Raw genomic sequence first — 27952 nt, 5'->3', positions numbered from 1 at the left:
CACGATGCCTAGTTCCTCTGGACAACCTGCTTCTTCTAACCTGTTGTATCACCAGTGTAAGACATACTCATTACATTGCTTACATCTAATTATTTGTGATGAGAATAAATGTGAGTTGGTAATGCATTGGTGCCCTCCACACAGCTGCCATTGGCTCCTGCGTGACTCGAACCCTTGTTTCAATAACAGCTCGTAACGTGGGCTTATTTTTTGAAGAACAGGTTCAAATGCGTTTGAGTCAAAACAACAGGCAGGTGTCCATGTTCTCACTGGAGCATCCCTGCTGGGATCGTTCCATTTCCTCTCCTTCGGTCTACGCAGCCGCTCCGGCTCTCTCCGGCGCGCCGCGGCATCCAGCCCCGTCCACAGCGCGTCAGAGGCACCTTTGCGTCGGAGAGAGGTGGACCCTGACAGCCGGCAGCGCACACTCGCCGCATCCCGACGCAAATTTAATGACAAAGAAAAGCCGTCACGATGTAAACGCTCGACCGTTCAGTGGAGCTCCCGACTCACTCCGAGAGCCGACGTGACTCCAGCTACTTACACCAGGCAGACGATGATGCGGCGAGCAGCGGGTGTGTGTCCCGAGCGCCGTGGATGAGGAGAGACCAGGAGCTGCATCCCACCATCCTCTCAGCCTCTCCAACACAGCCAACACGCTGCGGATGATGTGTTTTTACTCCCTGCCCTTCTCCATCCGCTCTCGGTTAAAGTCCGCGGAATTAACCACCGAAAGGACCCCGACAGATTAGACTTTTGTTCGACCAAACGGAAAAGCCAGGAGAATTCAAGATGAAATTTCCGACTGAGAATCCAAGAAAACCAGGGAGCGCGAACGCCCCGCCAGGTTAGATTTGCCAATTAGCCTGATATTTCATATTCGTTCTGTGAGGGCTCTGTTGTGTGTTTGGGCCAATATGTTTCTGCTCCATCTGCATCCACCCACTGCTCATCTACTCACTGTCTTGTTTTTCAAGTGAAATGCTGCAGTCTGTGCACAGTCCAGCCTTCACCTGCTGTGAGAACAGCCTCCTGCGATTGTCTCAGTCAGGCAGCTCCCACAGACTCGTCAATAAAAGATGAATGCTGAGTTTCCAGAGAAACACAGAGCAGTTACAGTACAGGGCTGCTGCTGCATGCTGAAGTTTACTGCAGCCGCCTCCTCTCTGTGGCGTCCCCAGTTCTCAGCACACTGTGTTGACACCTGACAAACACTGGATTCATTTGTCAAATCATGTTTTTTCAAGGCGGCAGTGTGAGCAGTGAACAAAACACATTTTGTTGTTTGTGATGCACAGGGTCTGACTGAAGCATTACCTCACTGATTCCCCCCAAAATTCTGCATGTATGTCACGTTCGTACACAGCATCAGCATCAGCATCAGCACGCTGCTGTTACATCCCCAACATGCAATTGTTTTATTTCAGGCCTGGCACATCACCAAGAGAGAGAGAGAAGAAATGACAGCCGCCTTTCATTTTGAGTGTCCTCCCCTCACCACCTGTGTTGTGTTGATTGATGGGTGCCGTTCATCATCACCATCACATGCATGTGAGCAGAACTGCACACTGCAGCTGATTGGTTACATAAATCAAAAGCAGTCACTTGTTGTTTTCAAGAAGTGTGCTCGGTGTCAGTGAGACGGAGCACAGCGGTCACGATTTCCCATCCCACTGTTACATAATGTTATTTAGTGAATAGATGATGAAAAAAAAAACACCTTGGTCCTCTGGCTGTCAGTCACACTGGGAGCACTCCGCTCACTTTAGAGTCTTCACCACAATCAACAGCCTGCGTTGTGTTCTGAGAGATGGCAGGAAGGGGGGGGGGGGGGGGGGGGGGGTATGTGAAGGATAATGATGGATGAGGTGTCCATTATCAGGAATAAATGGATGACGTGAAGGCCTGGACTCCTGCCATTCACCTCAATGTGCATTATCCCCCCTATACCATGGTCACTTACCAAAGAAATTAAATTTCACAGTGTGCCTGTGTTTTGCGTTTGTTTTTCATAAGCAGTAGCTCTGTTTCTCTGGCAACACCTGAGAGTTTGACTCATAGCCGAAACGATCCTTACAATCCCATCAGGTTCTTATGTTATGGAAATGTTGTTCACTTCTCCAGCAGAACCTCCAGTAAGAACCTTACATACGACTTAGCAACAGGAGATCCGCTCAGCTCATTGACCCTAACAGCTCGTTATGCAGGCAAAATTCAAAGGAAATAGTGTTGTGTACCAGGCCTGGTGCCATGATGTAGTGACAGAGGGGGCTGTTAAAAATTAGGAAGGGGGCGATTTCTTTCTTTTATATATATATATATATATATATATATATATATATATATATATATATATATATATATATATATATATATATATATATATATATATATATATGTATATACATATATAACAATTTAACTTACCAATGCAATGACAACAAAAGGTTGGTTGGTTGTTTGAACTATTACTAAACAACTAATCACAGCAGCATTTGAGGAGTTATTTGTCATTTATAGCCATCTGCTTCAAATGAGTAGGGGACAGTATTTTCACCCCTCTCAATGTTTTGTTCAAACCCCTTCTTGTTTCTATGCAAATTCATTGTTGCAAGTCGTTATAATTGTAAGGACAATAATAATTACTACAATCGATTTACCCATTTTTATTTATCCATACATTCACCGTTCTTTTGTTACACAATAAATGGCTAATTCACAATAAGTGCTAAATAAAACATTTGGAGGTGTGTACACTGATACTTAATTCTAAACAGCTCATTCTATTGGTGGAACAAACACAGGTCTGTGTAACACCGAGCACACTAAACAACAACTGTAACCTACTTTTGATTAAAGCTGGCACTTTCCAGCAGGTTGGAATGTTTCATTTAAGTTATTTGAACACAAACAGCCTTTCTTACATTTATTACAAAGGGAACAAATACACAAATATCAGTGTAATAGTGGACACTTAAATGCCACTCCTTGTTTTGCTTTGTATGCATAATAAATGAAGGCTAATTACTGCAACAGTCAAGAACATAAATATAGAACAAAAAATTACAATAGAAACACAAGGAAATACTATAACAAATACTATAGCAAGTATGGATATTTTAGACTCACAAAGCTGCACAGTGAAGTGCTCTTCTTCATGGGATGTGTATACGTTAATAGAGAATATATATCATGGAATGATGGTCTAACATGTCAGGTGATGTAATCTATAGAGACAGACGTCCACTGGGGGTACTTGTTGATGAGACCAGCTGCGGCTGAGAATAAAGGGCAGGGTGGCAATTCATCACTGGGGATGGCTGGGCTGGATTTCTGCTCCTAAAAAGACAGAGATGTGGCATGGCAGTTTAGTTCAGACACATAGATTTAATTAGAAGATGTTAGGACTGTGTTTACTATACAGTGTGAACAGGGATGTGATCAGGCTCAGATATATATATACAGTGTAATCTCTGTGGTGTTTTGAATGTGTTTTGTAAAGCCCTCTGTGCATGGAAGATATGATTAATAAGATCTTTATGTTTATATTACCGTACTTAATATTTCACTCTGATGATGTCAGTACTCATAATACATCACAGTGCCATCTGCCCTCTTTCAGGAAGAAAGTAAGGAAAAGTTGTTTATAAAACCAGACAGCCACAAGTACAACTAATGATTAACTGACTGCATACAATATCTAACAGTTTCATTGCTACAGTTAGACACTAAATAAACCTTGTAATGACTCAAAAGTGTATAGACAAGCTTTGGCAATGCCACCTCATCTAGAAAACAGTCACATAACACAGACTGTTACAGTCATTAACTAAAGATATGTTTCAGTAAACAGACAGTGTCAGTGTCATATTGTAACTTACCAGTCTAAAGAAACATTGTGACTTCATCTTTTAATTCATCCACAGTGTTAGAAAGCCTCGACAAAATGTATTCCTGTTTAGCTTCTCTGCTGCAGCCATGGTTTCCTTTCAGGGACTGTTGTTGGAGATGATGATAAAAGTCGTTTTTATGGAGCTTCTGCATCTTTTTGTTGACTGTATTTATAACTGAGGCTGTAAACCTCTGCGGTAGTTCCCTCTGGAGCCAGCTCGACTTCTTCATCATCTCCTGTGGCACACTAGAGGCTGCAGTGACTCACTATCGCCCACCAGGCCACGAGGGCTTCTTACAAAAGGGACGGCCCGTCCTGGCTGCTTAACAGTAGATATCTCTGCAATACAGTACATAGTCATCTTGGACATAACTCCAGATCTGATACTCTCACACTCTGTTGATAGGGTTACTTCATTTCTTTTTATGTTTTAAACTTAAATTATGTCCAGATCTTGAAATAAAATGCACCTTAAAGAGTTTCTGAAAGAGATGTTAGCATGGACAAATCAAATCAAACATTCTCCGGTTGTGGCTGGTTTGTATTACAGCCAGAGTTAGCATGCAGCTGTGTCTCTGGGCAGAGAGCACAGGCTGGGTGTATGCATGGCGGACTGCCCCTCCACAGGCTCCAAACTTGGTTTGAAAAAAAAAAAAGTCAGTTTACCAGCCTTTTTAAAGCTCCTGTTTGTAAGATGGTAAAACTGACGCTTTGGGTTTCCCAACTCGTCAGTTTTACCATCTTACAAACATCTTACAATCCAGCTTTAGGATTGTAGGTCGGGTCGGCCACCATCTGAAACTGTCAGTATCTGACGAGTTGGGAAACCCAAAGCGTCAGTTTTACCATCTTACAAACAGGAGCTTTAAATCAAAGAGGGTTACTCACCTTTTTATTAGATGCCCATTACTTGTTATGGACACTTCAGCCACCGGACACTTAGGTTGTCCACTTTATAATTTACCACAGCCCTGACTGTAAGCTACGTGCTGCAGCTTGTGTGTTACAAGTGCCACCTTGTGGTGTTCAGATGATATTGCACTTAGGGTCAACACTGTTTAAAATAACAGATTCACATTTGTTAATTTAATGTATTAGAAATGTTTAGTGTATGCAACCATGACAATGCTGCTCATGTTAGATACAGACTATAATATATTAATGCAGGACAGTCAACAGGCAGTTTGACTGGAACCACTCAAGGAGTTCTGAAGGTGTCCAATTATCAAGTTAGTACACGCCCTCCAGTCAATCAGAATCAAGTATTCATCCAGACCATTGCATGATAAGCAATATATATTCCAGTTTGAATATTAACAACACTGAACAGTTTTAATGAGGTGAAGTCAGGTAAAGCCAATCATAGTATTTACAGATGCAAACACCACTTTCTAGAGAGCTTTCAGCTTCACCTCCCGTTCCTCTGTTGACAATTTCACCTCAGATTTCATCAACTACATCTGCAAACTCTGTTCGCTGACAAAGATTGTGAGATGCAATCGTGTTTTCTGGAAAAGGTTAGTATCTAGACCTTGAGTTAGGATTTTATATCTAAACACTATTTCCAAGGTATGGAATGAACTTTGATGGCCTGTGTGCCATGATTTCATTCCCAATGAATCTACAAGCAGAGATTCTCACAAGTTGTTTTTTTGCCAGCCCAAGTCAAGTCTCAAGTCTCCTCTGGCTGTCATGAGCGACTATCGTTTCTGTATGCCATCTGTTCTGTTTAGAACACTGTATAACCATATCTAAGGAATTCAAAGCACGTACTGTGTTCTTATCACTCCTATTAGCAAACAGTATCAACATTGATCACCTTTTTTCATATATGTTCACTTTAAAAAGGTTTATTGTGTCTCACTATAAGATAATAACAAAAAACATGAGCAACAAGTACAGTGCTTCTGGGGCTTGTGTCTGGTATATACTAAAACAAAATGTTAGCAAGTGTCAGGTGAATCCTCAACATCGAAGTGTATTTGTAAGCCAGGAAGGTCGGCTAGAAAGAGGAGTGAAGGAGACAGAGGAGCATGGAAATGGTAATATTACTTAAAAAACACTCGCAGGGACCATTTTACGGTAGAATGATTAGTTCTCGTAGTGTGTCTGATAGTTTCATCCATCTCTGACAATATGTCTGTCATAGTGTCACTCTGGTGGTGTTGCTTGTCTGTCTCTGTTTAATGTATATAGACCATTACAAACTCTGAACTGAACCATTGTAGATTTGCCATCTTCTTTAGTGTCCATTTTTTACTTATCAGCCTGCACCACCGTAGTTTATTACAGTCCAACAGTAGGGTCAAAATACATGAAACTGGATCGGCAGCTTCCTTTTTTATTTAATATTTTGACCACCTCAGTGGAAATGTCCCCAGTTTTCATTTTCAGAAATGTGGTCACCTTCAACTCTTTTTGCCTTAAGGTATTCACCGACATTCACAGCGCTCATACAAAAGATCATTCATGTTTTTTTGCCTGTTGCACATTAGGGCATCGATCAGCAGGACAAATTACCGTGTCATGCAGATATTGTAGTTCACAGCTGTTCATTTGTTCTTTGTTTCAGTGGCCGTTCAGACCAACTTGGTGCTCCCCAAGAAGGTGCAGCCAGGCATGCTTCAGTCTAGCCTGGTGCAGGCCAGCGTGGCCACCATGCAGAATCCAATGGGCTGTGCTCTGCCACGGCTATCCGTCACCTCCCGCCCTCCCAGCATGGTGGCCAGCATGGAGGCGGTGGCGGATGGCTCAGCCCCCTTCACCATGATGAAGTTGAAGACAGTGTTGGCAGTATTTGTGGTGGTGGTCGCCTACCTTGTGGCAGGGGGCTTGGTGTTCCAGGCACTTGAGCAGCCCTTTGAAAACAACCAGAAGATCACCATAACAGCAGAGAAGGCAGCCTTCCTGCTGAAACACCCATGTGTATCTGCAGACGAGCTGGAGGCTATCATCAAGGTAAGAGCAGCTGCTGGTCGATACTAGACCTTTCCTCAGCCCTGGATGTAGTCCCCAGTGGGGACTCAGGTCTGCTGATACCTGAGCTTCATATTGATCTGACGCCATTCAAGCTCCACACTTACTCCACATTTAGCCAGCCACCCAAAACCACACTGATCTGTCTAGCAAGTACAGAGTGTAGATGTCTGGATGGCTCCTGTACATCCTTGAAGCTCCTTGATGTTTTTAGCATTTTTGGTTATTCCCCTGAGATGTTTTCGCATGGATGGAAAAGAAGAACTTATTGAAGTTATGATGTAATTCTGGTATGAAACTCTTAGGAAGAACATTTGTCACTATGTTGAGATATACAGTCGCTGAATTAAAATAGATTGCTCCCTGTTAAGTAATTCTTAAAGTGAAATGTGTTATAACATCAAGTAACATTTATAACTGATTGATCTTTCTGGCAAAATTGGCTTGTAAATGTCTGACAAATTTAGAGTGAAGATTATGGGTTATACAGAATATGGTGGTCACGTCTGATCCTGGACTTGATTGAAATGCTGTTTCAAAGTAATGGAAGACTTAGTAAGTAAAACAATTCACATCAAAGTACTGAGGGGAATTCTGCCAATAGCTTTACATTAAAAACGATCAAGTCACATTTTAAAGTTGCAGAATTTTCCTTTCACCCTGGCTTTTACGCATTTAAAAATACACGTCTGCATGTTTTCATATAAGTAAAACAAAGTTCATACCAGTTTCTCTTCAAGTATAATCGACTAAATTTAATATATGGGACTGGGACCTGGAAGGTTGTATGCATGTGTGTGTTTGTGTGTGTGTCAATGAAAAATAAGAGTTCATAGATTAACAAGCGAAATCAGTGTAAATGCATTCCACTCTTTCCTTTTCATTGTATTGCTCTGTTTGAACAGCAGAGGGCGCAATCACGCAGTCAAGAAGACAGACTCCTGTTAGTATCAGTCCCACCTGAGTTCTCAGAAGACAAGCCTGACTCTGCCTCTGATTGGTTGGCTTAGTTTTTGGCAGTGTTTGAGCTGTAGTTAGTCTAGAGTATGTCTCTAGGCTCGTCACAGGTCAGGCTGATGCGCCGCCACCCAGTCTGTCTGCTCTACGTAACAAGCCCAGAGACACTGCAGCTGAGACAGCCAGTGTGTTCACTGGTGGGGCAATTACAGCTCACAATCTGCTGCATCAGCTCCACTGCTGGCTGTTTGTTTTTATAAACCAACTGCGAGATAAACACAATGTCAAGCCCATTAACACCAGACAGCCAAACATTTAGTAAATAATAGCATGTCAGCTACGATGACAGAGATCTTCATGGGCTGCAGCAGCTGCTGGACAATCAGAGGGAGGTATTGCTTCTTATTTCTTGCTGCTGCATTGATTTGCAGTTGTACAAAGTCCAGTCATTAGTTGCCAAAGACAAATCATGGCTACTTTTATTTTACTATAGAAGGAAAGCAGAAGTACCTCAAGAACAAAAACAAATTGTATATATATATATATATATATAATATATGCTTTACACTTTAGATCATGATTATTACTAAGGACTTTGTTCAAGTCATCCTTGTTTTTATTATCACAATAAGTATCATATTGTGAACTATTTCTTGTGAAGATATCGATATCGAGCAACCAACTTACACAGCACTAAGGTATCAAAGTTAAGGTTGGTTTATTTTACATGCTTAGGACACTGGGTTGCTCAATAAAGAAGCTACCTCTGATTCCCAGGTACTTAAAAGATTTTGGCAACTCCACCTCAGCCCCACTGATGTAAACATGGGTGTGTGTGTGTGTGTGTGTGTGCACGCTTCTTTTTTCTTCTAAAATCAAAAATTAATCGTTCAACAATGATTTTGCTTATGTTGAGCAGCAGAATATTATCTGTTCACCACCTTGGAAGATTGTTCATACGGGCATCATCCACAAACACAACAGAGTTCTAACCATGTCAGGGACTGTAGTCATAGGCATGCTGTGTGAACAGGAAGGGAGCTCAGCACACAAATCTAAGAGGCTCCAATCTTTAGCACCAGATTGGAGGAGGCGGCACCACAAATGTATAATGTCTGGGGTGTGTTTGTGAGGAAGTCCATTATCCAGTTGCAAAGTGCGGTAGTCAAGGCAAGAGTGTAAAGTCTGTGTTTGTTTGAGATTCATGAGGGCAATAGTCTTGCTGAGCTGAGTTTATCAAACAGCTTCTAATGTAGCCTCTGAATGCAAACCAGGGAGGGCCAAGGCTGGCTGGTAATTAATGAAACAGTTGGCTTTGTCTTACCTGGTCTATGCGCAGGAGCAGTTGATTACAAAGCTAACGAATTAAAACCTTTTGGGAGAGAAAAGGCTGAAGGTTATTGAAAAGTCCTTGAGGAAGTTGTCAGGTGTAGTGTGCATGCTGCCCTTAGTGTCCTGTGGGTGGTAGTATTCTCTCTGAATGATAACCTGGGTGTGTCTTATGTTTGTTCTCCCTCAGGTCAAAGTTGTTGCCATGCACCCTATGGTGATGACAGATGTTATTGCTCAGAGTCAGTGGAAGCATATGTTGACCTAAAGCCTCAACTGAGTCCTCCCACAATCCATCAGGGATTTCTTACTGTGGAGAAGGAACAGTTATTAATTTATTTCAGTTCATGCAACACGGACAATTCACAATCCAGTTTTTGCACAAGGTATAGCTTGAATCTGTTGCCCCGCCGTAACTTGCTTGTCACTTGTTAACGGTGACATGGAAAACAAAGATACCAAAAAAGAAGAGAGTTCTCTCCTCGCGCGCAGACTGCCCCTCAAATGGATTTTAAAATAGATTTTTACAATTGAAAGTGTAATCACTGACCATCATGTGTGAGAGCGATGCATGCTCGCACAACATTTTTTCCCATCAATTTCATATACATAAAATTGAATACGCTGGCTATTTATTTTCTTTGAGGGTTTTTTTTTCTATCTCGGCCTGACATCCACAGAAAGGTGCATGTTAGGCTTCTATTGAGTAAGTGTAGTTTTTACATGTGGCTTCCCTCTCCTGTAAAATTGTTATTTGGATGTTATTTGGATGTTAGGTGCCAAATCTCTTACACTCAATTTGAGAAAATGGTTTCCAAGCATGATTTTTACAAACTGTAAGGCCTTCATGGGGATACACTTCACGTGAATAGGGTGAATACGGAATTTAGGATATCTCTTCTTATCACTCTAAATCAGATAATACTGTCAACCCCTATTAAACCTGCCATTTTCCATCATGTCTTTAAGCATAAAATGTTCTATGAATGTTATGGACCTTCTGTAAAAATCTTTTAAATATAGAGAGGAATAAAACTGTAAAGTGTGATGCAATTAAATGCTACTGAAGTAGCAAGTAGAGGTTTCTGGCTCAGAATATTAGAAGCAATGGGTACAAAATATTAGCAAAAGATACTACCAATGAATCTTTCCAAGTTGATTACTTACATTAAAAACAAGTTTTCAAATATTTTATGTTTAAATACGCAAACGAGTGTATCTTAATAATAAAAAAAATACAACAAAACAGTCTAATTTGTATTTCTTTTCACCAGTCCAAAAGCAGGCATTTCACGGAAGCAAAATAAATCAAACGCTCAAACTTCTCATCTCAGCTCATGAAAAAAAGAAGATTTTTGCTTATGTGTCTCATAAACACATCTTAACTTGACATTGTTGCTGACACCAGGAATATTCATGTCCAAATGCTCTCAGCCACATGTAAACCAGCATATAACACAAAGTTGTTTATTGACCTCGGCAGTGAAATCCTGTATGATAATGGACGGGATAATGCAGCGCACAATTACTGCAGCTCAGCCCTGATCGAGCTGAATGCTGCAGCCTGCTGGGAGACAGACTTGGTGCAGCAGTAATACAGGGCTCACACCACAGGAGTTTTAACTCTGGACAGATTTAGAAATTGGGTTGCATTACGCATATAAGGAGAATTTCACACATGTCTTCCTTTCTAATCTCAAACCTGCACAAACTATAAGACTTGGTGCACACTCATTAGAGCATATTATCAAGATTAGCATGCCAGAGGGAGCCATGCAGCGCCTCATGTGATCCCTCCCACATGGTCTCTTTGGAGGCTATGGCTAACAGCTTGCTGTAGAAAGATAAAATAAATACTTTTTGGTGAGTAAAAACAAAAACAAGAGAAACAAGTCTAGATTTGGAAATGGTCAGGGAGACACAGTCAGCATGTTGTCTATTATTCTGCAAGAATTTAAGATTTTATCTGTGTGTGTTGTAACTGCAGGGAAAGTTAAACTCCCTGGGACTTCCTGTCAGAACCGCAGAAGAAGAAATTAGTCTGGAAGTGATGTTGTTAGCTCAAAGTTGGCCATATTGCTTTCTCGAAGTCAACACAATCCACTGTCCTCCCTCTGTGTACCTCCCTGTGGATGGCACCATGAATAAGTTTCAGTGTTGGGTCGTTTTATGTTTCTATCAAGTGATTATTTTAATTAATTTTGTCCATATTTTGCAAAGTACTTTTTCAGCCAATGGTGGCATGGCTGTTGAATGTATAACAGAGAAGTACAGCTAACACTTGCGTTGATGTCAACATGGGCTCACAGAGAGCAGGCTGAGGGAGAACAGAACTCCCAAACTCCAGTACGAAAAGAGGAGGGGGGATCTGTGTCTACACAAATAATACTTGGTGCTCAAACTCATTTAAAGTGTACAGCGGACAGTGTTCACCAGATCTTGAATTGTCGATGCTGAGATGTTGACTGTATTATCTGCCCAGAGAATTCACCAGTGTTTTTTTTATTGTTGCTGTGTACATTCCTTTAATGCAAACTCAAGAGATGCCCTGCAGATGTCATCAGCAGCAACATGGCGAATCAAACAGCAAATCTGACCTCATGGCCTCCCATTCTTGTGAACAGCACAACTCAAGAATGAGGACATTTCAAATGTCCACTTGAACTCACGGATGAAGTGATTCAAATGTGGTGATCAAAAGTCAAAGGTCTAGGTCACTGTGATATCACAAAAACACATTTTTGGCCCTTACCCAAAAAATCATATGATGAACATAACAAAAGTCTACACAAATAACAGAATGTTTTGCAAAAAAGGCTCCGGACATTATTCAACACCACAGCTCAGGAACAGCACCTCGACTGGTGTGCAGAGACATACAACTATCAGGTGGTAATTCTAGTATTGGTATTTATCCATATCTATTGTGGCATATACTGTTTAAAGTTCGACCAGGGCTTAAAGTTTACACCAAAATTATGAGTCTGTCATAAAGTGGAACTGTTGATCAGAGTTTTGCTCTCTGTGGATAAGGTGCTGGGTTGTGTCCTTGTGTGTGCCCTTCAGCTGGCCACACAGCTGCCATACCCTGAGAACGGCTCACTACACTGTAACTCCATCTGCCAGAGCGGACACTCGCAGGGCGGACTGGCACTGAGTTTGACCCCTGCTCGTGAGTTCTGCCTTATTGCCATGCCCTTTCCCGGCACTTAAGCCAAGCCCAGTCTGCTGTGCAGAGGCACACTCTGCAGACAAACAGACTGTGTTATGTAACAGAATAAATGGTGCAATGGACTGAAGAAGTCTCAGGAATCTTCTTTTTGCAGTCACCTGAGAGGTGTTGCTGGAAGGTCAGACAAAGCGTTGATGACACTACTCACATATTAACATTTGTTTCACAATGAAAAGAAAAGCTGATTTTGGGCAGTGTTTGCAACGCTGTTGATTTAAAGACATCTAGGCAAGGCGCCACTTTGTGCTGAAAAGTGGATGGGAGATAAGGGCTCAGATCAAAAAACTATTTGTAAATGGTCCTCAACATGTATGATCTTAAAGGTATGAGGTCAGAGTTGATGATTACAGCAGTCAAATTAGCATAACATCACGTAAACAGGGCACTGCTTATTACAGAGTCAACGAAATGAGAACATTCAGCATAAAATGCACAACAATACTGACTGCACAACAGTCACCCATCTGCATTACATTGATGGCTGCAACACCACGTCCATCAAACAATAGTCATGACATTATCTCGCATCACTGCCCTGAAATATGACAAAAAGTAAACCATTGAAGGAATAACATTTAGCTCAAAATATTAAATCAACTCTAGAAGATCAAAAGATCATGTTCAACCAATCATGCCTTATTCTTAGCAGAAGGTAAGCATATCTGTAGATGAGCCCATGAATTCAATTGGAGACATAAAACAAAACAAACAAAAATCACTAATACATTTTCTTGAATTCATTATTTTATCATTCTGGCTGGACTGGAATTCTGGTCCTAAAAAGGCAGTTTGGTTCAAACACATTGTTTTTATTACAGCATGCTAGGACTGTGTTTATTATACAGTGTGAGCAGTGATGTGACCAGGCTCAGATATAAACAGTGTGATCTCTGTAGTGTTTTGGATGTTTTTTGTAAAGTCCTCCTGTACATGTAAGCTATGATTAGTAAGATTTAAAATGTTAACATTCCAGACACTCCAATGATGTCAGTACTCATAAAACCTACATCACAGTGCCATCTGCCCAAAAGATGTGTACAAAACTAATGATTATACACTGCTATATAATGGAAACATGGACTGCAGAGAAAAAGGTGTTAATCAGCCAGCCACGAGGTTTCACAGGGCACACGCTTTACAAAGTACAACTAACTGAGATCTTCAGTGTCAGCAACTCTTCTCCGAGCTCCTCATGCCCAGCCAATGAGAGAGAGATAAATAAACTAACCTAGTGTCTCCCATTTTCCAGGCGCTGACTCATATACACTACTACTCCTAATGTTACAGTAACATGTGTAAACTAAGAGCTGCTTTGTAAATACCACTTGTGTTGGTCTTGTTGATATCACCAAGACCAAGTAAAAATAATTGTATAAATACAAACCTAAGTTTCTTTGTGTTGGTCCTTCAGGAGGGCTTCTAGTGTCTCTTACTCTCTTGCAGCTGTTGCTCCAGGAGCTCCACTTCGCCTGGCCATGACAGCCCCTCCACCTGTGCCTTCTCACGCTCTCCCTCTCCCTTCAACCACTGTCACGTTATCCCGTCTTTGAATCTGCAAACAAAGAAAAACAAAGTTAGCTGTTGTGCTACCACCATCCGCAACAAGTAACAACATATCTACATGCAGCCCTGGAGTGGCTCATCTGGAGCACCAGGAGGATTCCTGGTGGGACAGGCTGGTTGTTGGGTTGCAGTAGAGAGGAGGCCAGTCCCCATGTTCACACTCACAGACCTGCTGACTATGAGTTGCGTTCCCAGTTAGTCTGCAAAGGTTTAGGGGTGTCCTACTGTCAAATTATTGAGTGTATTAGGGCCCACTGCAGACATTTTGAGCCCTTTATTGCCACTTAATGTGGCCTTTGCCTAAAGGAAACAAACAACAACACTCTGGATGAACTGATTGTTTACTTAATAATACGGAACTTTTTCTCTATAACCTCTGACTGAATCTATTTTAAAAGGTTAAATAACAAGGCCAAAATCTCCAAAATACAGTGAAACTTTATCTGCTGTCCTGTTCCTGTTATACCAGTTCAGCCCTTTGCAGACTCTCTCACTAAAACACTAATGAGGTGACGTCACGTCTGTGAGGGCTCAAGGCTTTAGGGGAGACGCTGAGCTTCGGTAAACACAAATAGATCATGCAGGCTGCACTCGCAGGAGCCCAGGGGGTATACGATTGGTCCCCTCATTGATTACGTAATCACGCCTCACTCTGGTTGACCGCACTGCCCCGAAATTATACACTCAAGTGAGGGGTGTATGGGGGTTAAAGATGCAAGTGAGAGGTGTGTGAGAGGTAAAAGAGTACAAGATTGATAATAGCAAGAGCAAGGGGGGCACTGAAAAGGCCAAAGTAAAAAAGGAAAGCTGAACAAGCTGACACGGCCAAATGTGCCAAACTCAGCAAGTTTATAATTAAAACAAGCTTGTGATCTGAGAGCCCCACTCTGGTCCTGTCAACATGAAAACTGTCAAATATGAGCTAGAGTTTTACAGACCAAATACGCAAATGCAATTTCTAAATATATCTATCTAAAGGAATGTCATCGCTTGACAGGAGGCGCCTCGATGTGATATTTTGACACACAGGGTTCTACTGGATGCAAGTGTAGTAGAACCTCAGTGCTTTTGTTACTAGATCTTAGCGCAGCAATTGATACCATATACCATGGCATACTGTTAGACCGACTTGAAAGCAAGTTTGCAGGGAAGGAAGTAACTAATTACAACAACTACCATTATTTATTCAAATCTGTAATCTGTAATCTGTTGTTCAGACTTTAGTATGCATTACACTCAGGGGCAGTTCTGGGGGGGGGGCCAACAGGGGCCAGTGCCCCCGTAACTCTGAGTCTGGACCCCCCTGTGGCCCCCCTGACAGGGAGTCTGCATTAATAATACAATGACAGATTTCTTGCAATAATTTTGTTCTGAAGGGAAAGGCAGAAATAAAGTGTCTCAGCAGTTTACTACCCAATCAAAATTGCTGAAATTGTAAACACTGCTTTGCCTGAATGAGGGATTTATCCTTTTTTCCGGGTTGTATGTGCCCCCTAACAAAAAAGCCGGCCCCAACCTGGCCCCCCTATTAAAACTGGTCTAGAACTGCCACTGATTACACTACATATTACTCTACTTTATTCTCTTGAAAACATAATTGAGTACCGTGTACAAAAACCCACACAGTTTATATATACAGAGGCTATGAAGCCCCTCCCCTAATGGCAACTGCAGTTGTGGGAGCTGCATACAGACTCATAGTAAACACACTGACACAAGTAATAGTTTTTGTCATCCTCACACAAATAGTGTTTTCCATAAGAAGAGTGACAATGTGGGCCTCCATACATGTTGTGTATATACTGTGTAATGTGTAATATGTAATATGTAATATGTAATATGTAATATGTGTAATACTAATCACTTCATCATTATTTACCCTTTTTGTGTACCTTCAAGTAAAACTTATGAGTAGTTACCCACCAGATGCTTTAGAAAGGCAGGTCCAATTACCATTTAGACTCAAGAATGATTAATTACTGAATGATTAGGCAACCCTGGACTCTTCATAGTCTTCATGGTACTGGGTTACCTGTTGCAGCAGGGGGGGAATTGATTAAGTGACCAACAAACGATGCATGAGCAACACAGCTGCAAATGCCGGCAGCTTTTCTGCAGGTAAGCTGTGTTGTGAAGCTCTCTTCCTCTTGGTTGAGTTGGCATGTTATAAAGTCATTTAATTTGTCCTGAACTACATGGAAATGTAATGTAAAACATGTTGCAGAGTCTCGCTATTTCTTTTGGACAGCAAACACAGCTGTAACTTTGGTTGAATCTGTTGGAGATGTTTACCTCATTTGCATTTTAAATGGAGCTGCAGGGGACTGCAGGAGCAGGGAGACAGACCAGATCAGTGCACAGCAGTATGGTGGTCAATCCCATTTGGACGCCGAACCGGCCCCGGGCTGCACTGGTAACAGCGGGTGGCAGGGTTAAAGTGAGGTCTGCAATAGTGGGCATTTATTTTTTAGGCATCAGCATCACTAATGCTACAGAATAGAACGTGGATTGTGAATATGAATGTACAAGTGTGCGAATTTAACGATTAAAAGGTTTTTGAGAGTGTTGATGTCGCTGGTTGTTTATTAAGGAGCTAATTGTTGGCTCCCAGGAAAGAGTAACTAATGATAAAGCAATTAGCATTTAATGAGTCTAGTGGGTAGCTATTCAGTATGACGTCTCACTTTACTTCAAGGTACACAAAAGGAGGAACTAATGATTAGGTAATTAATTCTTAATGAGTCTGTTGGATAACTGCTCAGAATCATTTTTCACTCTGCTTGAAGGCACACAAAAACAGTAACAAATGATTCGGTTATTAAGAAGTAATGAGTTGTCACTAGTTCATGTTGATGTTTAATCAGGAACAACTCATGAAGAAAGTGGTCAGTATGTTGATTCACAGATATTTATGTGTAGTTATTACCTTCATTTTGTGTCCTCCTGTCTGTTCTCCCGTAACGATTAATCCAATATCAAGTCATTCCTGATTCATTACGTGTCATCAGTTGGTGCCCTAACCCATTTTGTGTTACCAGAATTATTGCGATCATTCCATTGCTGTACACTGTGATGAAAAACTCAACGTTTCCACGGTTATGTGGGGTTTATAAAGTCAGTCTACCACCTGGAGGCTGTGATCCGGACTTGCTGTCTCTCAGGGGTTTGAATGGCGAGCTACTTCTTAATGGTATGTTATGAGATAGGATATTCTGTACCTTCCTACTGTGATGTGATATGCATGGTCATTGTTTATAGTTTATGTATTTTGTCTTCCTAACTTCTTTATAGCTCAGATTTGACATATTTTGCCTAATTCCATGCATCCTTTCTTTAGTTATGGGACAGGCTTTAGTTAAGCTGCAAACAAGTTTGCATTAATTGATTTACCTTCTTATAACTATGTTCATTTTGATTTCTATATTCATTTTTTCCTATATATGATCTTACAAAATGTTTAATATCCTTATTGTTTATTGTTGCTGCAGTGTAAATCATTAATGTGCTGAGTATCCAAGTGTAAATGTAAGTTGTAAATGTCATCAGGTTAAATCTCCCACTGGCGACGCATAAACCTTTTTTACGATGATTAAATTTATCATTTTAATCTATATCAATCCAACAACAGGAGGCTGAGCATTAGTGTTAGAACAGCCCTGTCAGTATCCACCACAGCAAAAACAATGAACAGCATCAGTCAGACGGGTCTGGTGCTGCATCTGTGCACCGCTTGGGTTCGCCATTGAAGCAGTTTGTCAAACAGGGCGGTGTTGAGCACTGGGTCTCTGAATGGTTTTGAATACTGATCTATAGTCACTGAACAGCATAGTCACAGTTATGTTCCTCGGGTTCAGGTGGGAGATGGGAGTGTCCCTCTCTGCTTGATCTGTATGCAAACTGAAATGAGTCCAGCTGGTCAGGGCAGGAGAAGCAATGAACGCTTTGACTAATTGCCAGAAGCACTTCATGATGGCGGAGGCGAGTGCTCCTAAATACCCCACCTTTAGTACTGCTGATACGCTTATATAATGTACATACTCTATCTTCATTTAGTACTGCAAGTCATACTTACATACTGTACATACTGTGCCTAGACCTACTCTGCTCTATTCATATACTCTACATACTGTAATATTTGTTGCACTATTTATACTGTGCACACTTTGCACTTTACTGCTTTTTGCACTTCTGGTAATACGCTAACTGCACTTTGTTGTCTCTGTATTTGTGCTGTGCAAAATGACAACAAAGCTGAATCTAATTGAATCTAATCTTATCTAAATGCAAGTCTTCAGACAGAGGGGTTTTGGTCTTTTTGTGGACAGGGACATTGGTGGACTTTCTTAAATGTGGGGAAGACAAGGACAAGTCTGTAAAGGCACGCCACTGTTAATCTTCACAATGCTGTTTCTGTTCAACCAATTACATTATTTGGATAAAGATCCGTACTCTGAGTGGCCGTGATTTAAATCAGAAATGGGTGGAGCTTAAACTGGATGTTGTTCATTTATACTTGAAATTGATTTGGATTGATTGAAAGTTGCTATGTTATTTACAGAGCAGCCTCAGAATTGATCCTCACATAACTTTACAGGGACTTGGATGATCGATATTGGTGGTTGCGTGAATCAAATTGTCTTTGCAGCACGGCGTCTTCACTTCTTCTGAGTGGTAATGATTGATAACAGTTCTGTTCTTTACAAGTGTATGTAAACTTTTGACCACTACTGTATGTAGCATTTCAAGATATACCCATAACGTTTGAAAAACGCAATATGTACGATCATGTCCCGACTTTCAACCCAAAGCGTCAGTATTTGACTGCCTGGCAATGAGATTCAACAATCAATTGCCTTTCTCCAAAATCACTTACTGCACCTTTAATGCAGACATACAAACAACTTAAATTTGTGGGCTATTGTTACACAATTATTTATTTTTATGAATTATAGTGAGAATAAAGTGTTAGGCAGCCGTATAAACTTGAATGAATTAATAATGTACCTTACTTTATATATTCAGCAAATAAGAAAGTGTAGGCAAGAGAGAAAGAGGGAGTTTGTGAGTTTTACATCTTTACTCTGGTTCTAATATCTATTTAAATCAACTGTTTGTGTGCTTTCTGCAAACATTTACATTCAGTCTTGCAACTGTAGCGAGCCAATGAGAGAAAATCTAACCTGTAGAGACAACCAGAGTCATGAGCTGTATCTTGTGGTTGCACCGTGCAAACTAAATTCTCCAAGTAACTCTGCTGAAGATATTTTAGAAACTGTGGAAGGATCATGCGTATGGAAGAATATAACCCAGAGAAAAGAGAAGGATTTTCCTTTCTCATCTTACAGACATTCACACATTTTACTAGTATAATACTTGTGCTCGGAAAAGTACATTTTCTGTGCTGGATGGAGTATTACCAGGGATGCCTTTAGGTTCAGCTGCCATGCTTTGATTGAACCCTTTGAACCCTCCTCAGCCTGGAGGTTGGTCTCTGTTAAAATGATCTGGAGAGATGCTGACATTTTTCTCAGCACTGCTGCTTTTTCCTTTTTGAAGTTTGTGATGGCGCTTTGCCCAGACAACATGTTTCTAGTGTCAGACAGCATCCTCAGAAACAAGACTGAGATCAAGCTTTTCTGACTGTTCTGTCTCGACTCCTCTTCCCAGCATTCTGTGGAGGCTGTGAATGCCGGAGTGAGTCCTGTCGGTGACACCTCCTACAACTCGAGCCACTGGGATCTCGGAAGTGCCTTCTTCTTTGCCGGAACTGTCATCACAACCATAGGTAATGTGTAGTGTGTAACTCGGTGGCTCACACTGATAATGTTAATGCTGGTCCAGGGAATGCACTGTAAGTTGCACTGGGTGCTAGCTGTCCAAAGTGATTTTTTTATTTCACTCCACTGTGCAACTAGGAATTCTTTGCCATGGAATGTTTTCTGAATTTGTTCTTAGCTGTTTTGTTCATCAGTTTGTGAAAAAAAAAAAAAAATCTAAACATTGGAATTTGTCTCTATTCTATGAAAGGTATAAAAATGGACTGTACACATCAGCAATCCCTCAAACCCAGTTTTTAAAGAAAATCAATTGTCAAAGCAAAGTATGATTGACATTATCGTATTGCAACAGGTGGATAAAGTTTTGTCATTAAGCTGTTTATTAAATTATTGTACATGACACATTTAAGACATTTCCCTGATGCCCCACAACAGTGTCTTTTCATATGTTGTATTCATTCTTTATATATCCTTTTGATTTGGTCACATTGTCGGCACTCTAAGTGTTTGTGTTGTGAAATGAAGAAATGAGTGAGCCTATGTTTCAACACTTCACACATAGATTTGGAAATGTACAAATTACCTTTCATGAAGAATGCACATCCAAAAGTATTTTTACAAATGACAAATGATATATTTACAAAAAGACATATTTTTACAAATCATAACACGCTAATTTAAATGCCAACTTAGAAGTCAGGAGTATGGAATTTTGTGTTTGTGGATGGTAAAACAAATGTGTAACTCATGGAACATTTGTGTATCATGGTTTATGCTTTTACAAATACTGCAGTTTTGAAATGTGTCTCTCTCCATAGTAATGCCCCAGCAGCTCAATGAAGCTATTGTAGCCATGTTTTTGTAGAAATCATGAAGCTGCAGTAGCTGCAGTAGCCTTGATTTTCAAGTCCAGGTTGACTCTTTAAATAAAAGTGGGAGACCATGGTCCAGGTCCAGGGTTTAACGCCTCAAGAACCTTAACTTGCACTAGTGATACAGACGCTGAGTTATTGGCGATAACAGATTAACAGATTGGTTTCAAGGTATGTTTTCAGAATTTAAAACGATATGATATGCAACGATATGCAGCTAAATCTGCTGCTGTTGCTTGCTTAATGCAGTCCTGTAAAGGTTCTTTTTGTCTCCTTGTCCTTGTTGTCTTCCAGGGTATGGTAACATCGCCCCAAGCACAGAGGGCGGAAAGATTTTCTGTATTCTGTATGCAATATTTGGCATCCCACTGTTTGGGTTCCTCCTGGCAGGCGTTGGGGACCAGCTAGGTACCATATTTGTCAAAAGCATCGCCAAGGTGGAGAAGATGTTCAGGGTGAGTCACAATTTCATTGTCCTATCTATGACACACAGGTTTTATGGCTTCCATCACTTATACTTTGTGTGGTTATAACTTTCTCTCCCAGAATAAACACAACCAGATCAGTCAGACTAAAATCCGCGTAGCCTCTACGCTCCTCTTCATCCTGGCCGGCTGCATCTTGTTTGTCACCATCCCAGCCGTGATCTTCAAACACATCGAGGGCTGGACGGCTTTGGAGTCCACATATTTCGTCGTCATCACTCTGACGACAGTGGGAATAGGTGACTATGTGGCAGGTGAGAGCTTGTTGTTCATAGTCAAAATATGAATAAATGAAAATTCCAGTACTGTGTCTTGCATATCATCATTCAATCAAAGCCTTTTAGTTGCAGGCTCGTTTTGTTATTATACTTTAGTTTAGCTATGAACTTAGTTTATTTCAAAAAAAGAAAAAAGGAACTTCAAACTAGGAAGAAAACGCTGATAATAAAAAGAGCAGAGGTCTCTCTGTGCTGTTACAGCTGTAGCTAACGCCTCAAAATCACACATGATTGAAATGGACATCAGGAGATTTTTAACTCGTGCAAAGAAAATGGTGATTCTAAAGCCGTGGCTGAAACATCATCTTGGAGTTGGTAAATTATTAAATATATATGTTTTTTTGTATCATTTATTTAACACTCACGGGCAGATATTGGGGTAGCTCTGGCAGAATACTGGGTCAATCACTTTGTACAGCCCTCAAGTGGCTTTCATTGTCCGGGTGAGTGTTTTGCTGGCAGTGCTGGTCAGGTTTTGGCACCCAGACTTGGACTAGTATAGGCTAGGTCAACAATTTTTCTCGGGTTGACTGCAGCCCGGCAATGCTGGTTCTGTTTCAGCAGCTGAATCTGGGCCAGTGTGGATTCTGGGAAATCATACAAACTGGGTTATCATATTTTGCTTGTATCAAAGCTAAGTATCCACCCCCTGGTATATCAACACCTTCTTGCTAACCTTCTCTCAGTACCTCCATCAAACTTTTCTTTGATGTCAGTGAAAGTGAAAATACACTGACAGCTATCATTCACAGCAGAAAAAATGTGAATATGGCAACATTTCTGATCAAGTCGTCAGTTTAATGTTGCATGATATCTGAATAAACCTGGGTTTCAGCTCACAGGTATCTTCTTCTGTCCAAATAGGCCTTTGTGTGCTCCGTCTCTCCGGCTCAACCACACCAGCACTGTTTCACTGTGTTTTTTTTCTCTCCTTTAAATTACTGGGGAGCTGATTATTGACAAAATGCCTGATTAATGTCCAGTTGAACTGTTAGATATTAATGTGCATTAAAACAGAGTTGCCAACTTTGGGTACTTGGCTGGAGTGAGGTTTTAATGCCATCAAGCATACATGCACGCACATAGTCACGAGCACATATTTGAATTCAACATCGAGGCATGCTGCCTACACATGACCTGTGTTAGGGTACCAAGGTAGAGCAGGTTTGGTTATTAGCAATTAATAATGACTAATAGTAGTTCTCATTAAAGGAAATGAATCTGAGCACTGTCCATCACAACCAGCTGTTATCACAAAACACACAATAATCCCTGAAAACTGCTCTGTACAATATAATAGAATTTACTGATGTTATTTAATTGATAATCATGAACAAAAATCTTTCAGCTACAGCAACTAAACATGAAGCCAACTCAAGCAACAAACAAGCATGTGGTGTGTGTGTGTGTGTGTGTACGTGTGCATACAACACCTTCATGTCTCTCTCTCCCTATTCATTAATTCAGTCACTCAGTCATGTCTTGGTGTCTTGTTCTGTAATCAGGGGGAGACCGGAGGATTGACTACCGGAAGTGGTACAGACCTCTGGTGTGGTTCTGGATCCTGGGTGGTCTGGCTTACTTTGCTGCAGTGCTGAATATGATTGGTGACTGGCTGAGGGTGCTGTCCAAAAAGACAAAGGAAGAGGTATGCCCTCGCAAAGAATGATTAATGCTGACATGATGAAGATGTTGATAATCATGTTGTATTCCAGTTTAGGGCAAGCTTTGGGTTACCAGGAATAATAGTAGTAGTTGTTGTGTTTCAAGTAGCACACCTTTTAATATCAGGCCCAAAGATTCTAGCAGAACATTGTAACACTGTAACAAAATGACCAATGTTATTCACTTGTTAATGTTGTGGCTGATCAGTCTATCATCATCTGATAACTTGCAGGAAATAAAAGCAAAGATTAGAAAAAACAACACATTTTGTGCTGTAGAAATATTATCTTTCATACAGTGATAACCATCTCATAATCACTTGACAGACCTGGGAAGAGATTAAGCTTTGTCACTGATGAAGAAATGTACAATGGCTATCTTGGTTGATACAGTTTCATGGATAACATGGTACTGCTTGAAATATGCATAACTGATGTACTGATTTGTAATGTCAAGGTTGGAGGAATCAAGGCTCATGCAGCAGAGTGGAAAGCAAACGTGCGAGCGGAGTTCCGGGAAACACGTCGTCGTATGAGTGTTGAGGTCCACGACAAGCTGCAGCGAGCTGCCACCATCCGGAGCATGGAGAGAAGGCAGCTGGGCCTGGACCAGCGGGCCGTGTCCCTTGATATGCTTTCCCCAGAGCGCCGCGCCATGTTCAACAGCCTGGACACCAACAGCTATAAGGACTCCTCACAGGAGAGCATCGACACCAAGCTGAATAACCTTCGGCTCCGCGGGGCCGAGCAGTGTGAGCGACGATCCAACCACCAGACCACATCTGAGGACAACATCTTCAACCGCCTGGGCTCTGTCACCAAGCTGGCTAAGCGAAACAGGAATCGGGACCTGAAGAAAAACATCCCAGCTGAGGCTCGGAGGCCTCACAGTGAAGCCTACGGCTGTAGCACGTCCGCTTTCGACTACTGCTTACCCACTGCAGAAGAAGTTAAAAGTAAGGATGGAGGAGAGGATGACAATGAAGACAAGGAGTGCAACACTAGCTTGTCTGATTTCCCACTGTTTGTTGAGGCTTGCAAGCCACAGAATGGGTTTATTCCAGAGCAGACTAAAGAGAATGAGAGTGAGAAAATGCTTGAGACAAAGGAGCTGGATATGCAGATGAACCCATAGACAGTGTTCTACAAAAGAGGTTTTAAATAGCACCATTAGTGCCTTACTTTTCTTTAATTCCTATGTGTGCTTAAGCAGGGACAACACCTGTCTCGTTGTGGTATATACTGTAATTTTCACATATTCACTGTGCCTATGGATCTGACTGACACACATTGTGTTTTATGGATGCATGACCAGGTAGGGTTTCTGCAATTGTACTATACCAAATGGTGTTCATATTTTAAACAAAGTTGTCAGCTAAAAGATTAACAACCTAGTTATGTTTGGCAGCTTTGGCCATTATTTCCCTCAGACATGATACTATGTACTCAACTAAAGTAAGTGCTGAGATCCAGGTACACAATCCCCACGAGGAATGTTGGGGAAAGCACATTTTTTTCCCCTCAATATTCACTTTTACCAATTCCAAACTGAACTAGATATGTAGTGTTCATTGAATACCTCTTGTTTCATGGTAGCATATATGTATGTTAACCAGCAACAATGAACACTACTGCATGGGGTTCATACAGATCAGTAATGTATTCTTTGCACATTCTGCACAGATCCCTGATATACGAGACGGGCTCTTTGATGAATGACTCCCTCACCAATTTGCATCGGTGTGACATCTGTTTTGATGCACAAAATGCACTTTTTCCATCTGCTTGGCCAAATTTTACGCACAACCGTTCATGCCAACAAACAGTCATGAACACGTCCACCTCTGCAGACACTAGGGATGTTAATGATTAATGGTTAATCACCATTATGAATTTAACCAATTAAAAAAAATATTAAAAGACAATCAGAGATGGGCATAAATGTATTAAGAAGTATCTTACAGTAACAGATTACAGATACTTGCTTTTCAAATACATCCAAATAAATTACAAAATACTTGTATGAGAAAATGTATTTAATTGGAGTACAAGTAATTTGTAATTTTGAAAATACAACGCAAATCCTATGCAAGCTGATATTATTACATTTTAGCCATTTAGTAGCCTCAGCATGGGCTGGATTTTGTTTGGCCAGTTGTTGAACAGAGACAGACAGAAGTCATTACCTTGTGTGATTTAGTTTTTATCATTCAAGTAACTTTACGTTTACTTTATTTGTTCTTTTAACTCTCGATGTAGCCTACTCTGTTTTTGCATCAAACATGGATCAAGTCAGTGGTGACATTTTTATTTTTCTAATGGAATGATGTCCAACATATTTAACATATTATTAAATGCAGACTTTCGGTCAAAAACTTACATACTTACCAATTTGCATCCTGAGCGGACACCCAGTGTGGTACTGAAAGATCAGTATGTATGTCCGTTGTTCCTTTACACCTCCATTTTGGAGTATATCTGGCCCTTTAAAAATCGGGACGAGTGTTCATAATCAATGCAACAGGCTCCTGGATTACCTGCTTTTCACTCACTCAGTCACTTGCATTTTAAAACTGATTGCTTATTTGGGACAAGACGCTGACAGTGTTAGCCAACCATATCATGATGTCGTCAGTCAAAATGCAGACCTGGTGATGGCCCTTTGGAAAAACCTGCGTGCACGGGTCTGAACATTATTTTTGGAGGTTATAACATTGTACCTGTTCTGTGTGTTGTGTTTTAATGTTCATCCAATTTGTAGCCGCTGGTTTTCTCTCTGGACCTGCATACTACTTGGTAATGAAGTTATACAGTTAAATGAAAATACAGAGAGAAATAATGTTGGGGCTAGTTCTAATTTTTCTAAGGCATCAGAAGCAAATAGGAGCCAATCTCAGCGATGAGGCGATAGGTCCCATCCAGGTTACAAATCAGAAAGTAATTCAGTAGCAAAGCTAACTGACCTGCTGATGCTGGTGTGACAGAAATACTCCACTCTAATGTTAGACTGCCTTTGAGGATATGTTTTTTAATTTTGTATTTATTTTTATTTCTTGCCTTGTCAGACTTGTAGTAAACTGTTGTAGTGATGTTGGTGCAGTTCCAGATGTTATTTTCAGATTTTTACAACTAGACAAAAGTCAAATCTGGACTGTCCTTGTAACGAGAAAAGGAGGCTGTTAGTCACAGCTCTCCTGCGCTCGCCAGACTTTCCTGCTAACGACTTTACAAGCTGTTGTTTGGATTCACACTGGTGTGAGATTGGTGGCTACATAAAAGCTATCAAGAATAAAAAAAATCTGAAAAAAAAAATGCAATGGATGCCCAAGGGGGATTTGGAAGTATTTGAAATGTGGTCAGACGTGCACGTGGACCTCCATCTTGGTGATGTGGAGTCAGAACAAAAGAAAAAAGAAATAACGAACATTAAAAGAATCACCCAAAAAAGCTGCTGTGGAAAAGAATAGAAGGACTTGAGGGACGCTTGATTTAAATGTAACACTTACACTACGTGTTTGTTGTCCTGCTGTCTTCATGTTGCCTACTGAAACTGAAAATGTGCATTTAAATGTAAATGAAAGCGATTCAGAGCATCCCACATGTTGTCTGTGCATGGTCCCTGAACTACGCTGTTGTCTCAGTACAATGTCCAAAAATACTACCTAGACCATGACCTCTGGACACCATCTCAGGGCTTGTGTTCATTTTCATCGCTCATATTGTCTAACAAGTGATGCATTCACGCTTTGAGAGAATGAGGGAACTGTGACTGCACCTGTGAAAATGAATGTCAACAGAATGAAAGAGAAGCCATAATGCAAGTGGATGGAGTATTCAATACTGCACATGGACAACACTGATGAAGTGATGGACAGGGATTTAAGATTAAGCGCACTGTGGTTACTGTGAGATTATATTGTGTACTTGCCTTCATGACCTAAGCATATCCTGTCTGTGGGGAAACATATAAACATATGGATCACCTGAAAGTTCCTGAAGAGACATTTCGGAGTTTGCACAAGGTTTTCCAGTCCAAACTGAACAAAGCGCAGGGCGCCTGAGTGGACCTTAGTTGGGACAAGCAACAAGTTGCAACCACCACAGCTGCTTGAAAGGCTGAGATCAGTCAAGCAAATATGCTCCGAAACATACATTTCTGGAAGCCTTAATACCTCTTTGATGGATTCTCAAGCTCAGCATGATGGCGCGAACAGAAATGGAGAAATAAGCTCTTGAGAACCAAACGTCATGTGATAAAAAAAATTGCATTCTTGCAGAAAAAGGACTTTTTGAATAGAGTTCTATGCAGCTGGAGAGTCTTTGCAGCCAGCATACAGTGGCCATTGGTGTTAATGCATCTCAAGGCACTTTTGCATCGGCCAGTGCTTTTAACCATGGTGGTAACTTGAACGTACAAGATTTTTCCCACAGAGTACAATACATGTTCATACTCACCGTCTGCCATTGAGGAAAATTACACCACATGCATAAAAAATGTGAACTGTGTCACTGATTGTATTCCAGTGATATTATGATGCTCGCTTTCCAAGCCTAACGTCAATGTGCTCACTATCTGTGTATGCACACTATCAATCCTGTGCTTCACATTACTAAGTAAAGCTCTAGGCTAGGTGTGAATGCAACAAAAGCAATGCCTACATGTGTTTATAAAACTACAAAAACGTCAAAGCATAAAACCAAGACATGGAACAAAAAAGGCATGCTATATTGCAAAGCTATGTTACAATGTATATGGTGTTGATTGTATACTACCACATGCTTCAGAGGATGATGCTTACCATGTTTTTTTTTTTTTTTTAACTGCCTGTGTTAAGATGTACAGGCAGCACATGCTCTGTACTTGAATGTTGCTCACAGTATCGCTCACGCAACCAATGCATTAAATGTTATTGCCTTTTGGAATTCA

The 27952-nt window shown here is 40.9% G+C and overlaps 1 protein-coding gene and 1 long non-coding RNA gene across 2 annotated transcripts; one reads left to right on the top strand and one right to left on the bottom strand.

The window, feature by feature from the left end:
* The first annotated feature begins 16 nt into the window (after positions 1-16).
* Positions 17-27952, top strand: kcnk10a (potassium channel, subfamily K, member 10a). Its single transcript, XM_030405034.1, has 7 exons — positions 17-847; positions 6465-6850; positions 19617-19734; positions 20893-21053; positions 21145-21337; positions 22867-23009; positions 23483-27952. Exons 1-7 carry the CDS (start codon positions 793-795, stop codon positions 24158-24160), a joined length of 1734 nt encoding a protein of 577 aa, XP_030260894.1. The 5' UTR covers positions 17-792; the 3' UTR covers positions 24161-27952.
* Positions 2652-4114, bottom strand: LOC115573929 (uncharacterized). The gene is made up of 2 exons (XR_003982382.1): positions 3882-4114; positions 2652-3339 (listed from the first exon to the last, which is right to left on the bottom strand). It is a non-coding gene; the product is annotated as an uncharacterized LOC115573929 (long non-coding RNA).

The sequence above is a fragment of the Sparus aurata genome, chromosome 22 (assembly GCF_900880675.1).
Source record: "Sparus aurata chromosome 22, fSpaAur1.1, whole genome shotgun sequence".
Lineage (NCBI taxonomy): Eukaryota > Metazoa > Chordata > Actinopteri > Spariformes > Sparidae > Sparus > Sparus aurata.
This window is presented reverse-complemented; position numbering and strand designations above follow the sequence as displayed.

Excerpts from the sequence above, each read along its gene's own strand:
- kcnk10a (XM_030405034.1), top strand. The coding sequence starts at position 793 with ATGAAATTTCCGACTGAGAATCCAAGAAAACCAGGGAGCGCGAACGCC. Across the intron at positions 19,735-20,892 it reads AACTGTCATCACAACCATAG|GGTATGGTAACATCGCCCCA; the intron begins GTAATGTGTAGT and ends GTTGTCTTCCAG. Across the intron at positions 23,010-23,482 it reads CCAAAAAGACAAAGGAAGAG|GTTGGAGGAATCAAGGCTCA; the intron begins GTATGCCCTCGC and ends TGTAATGTCAAG.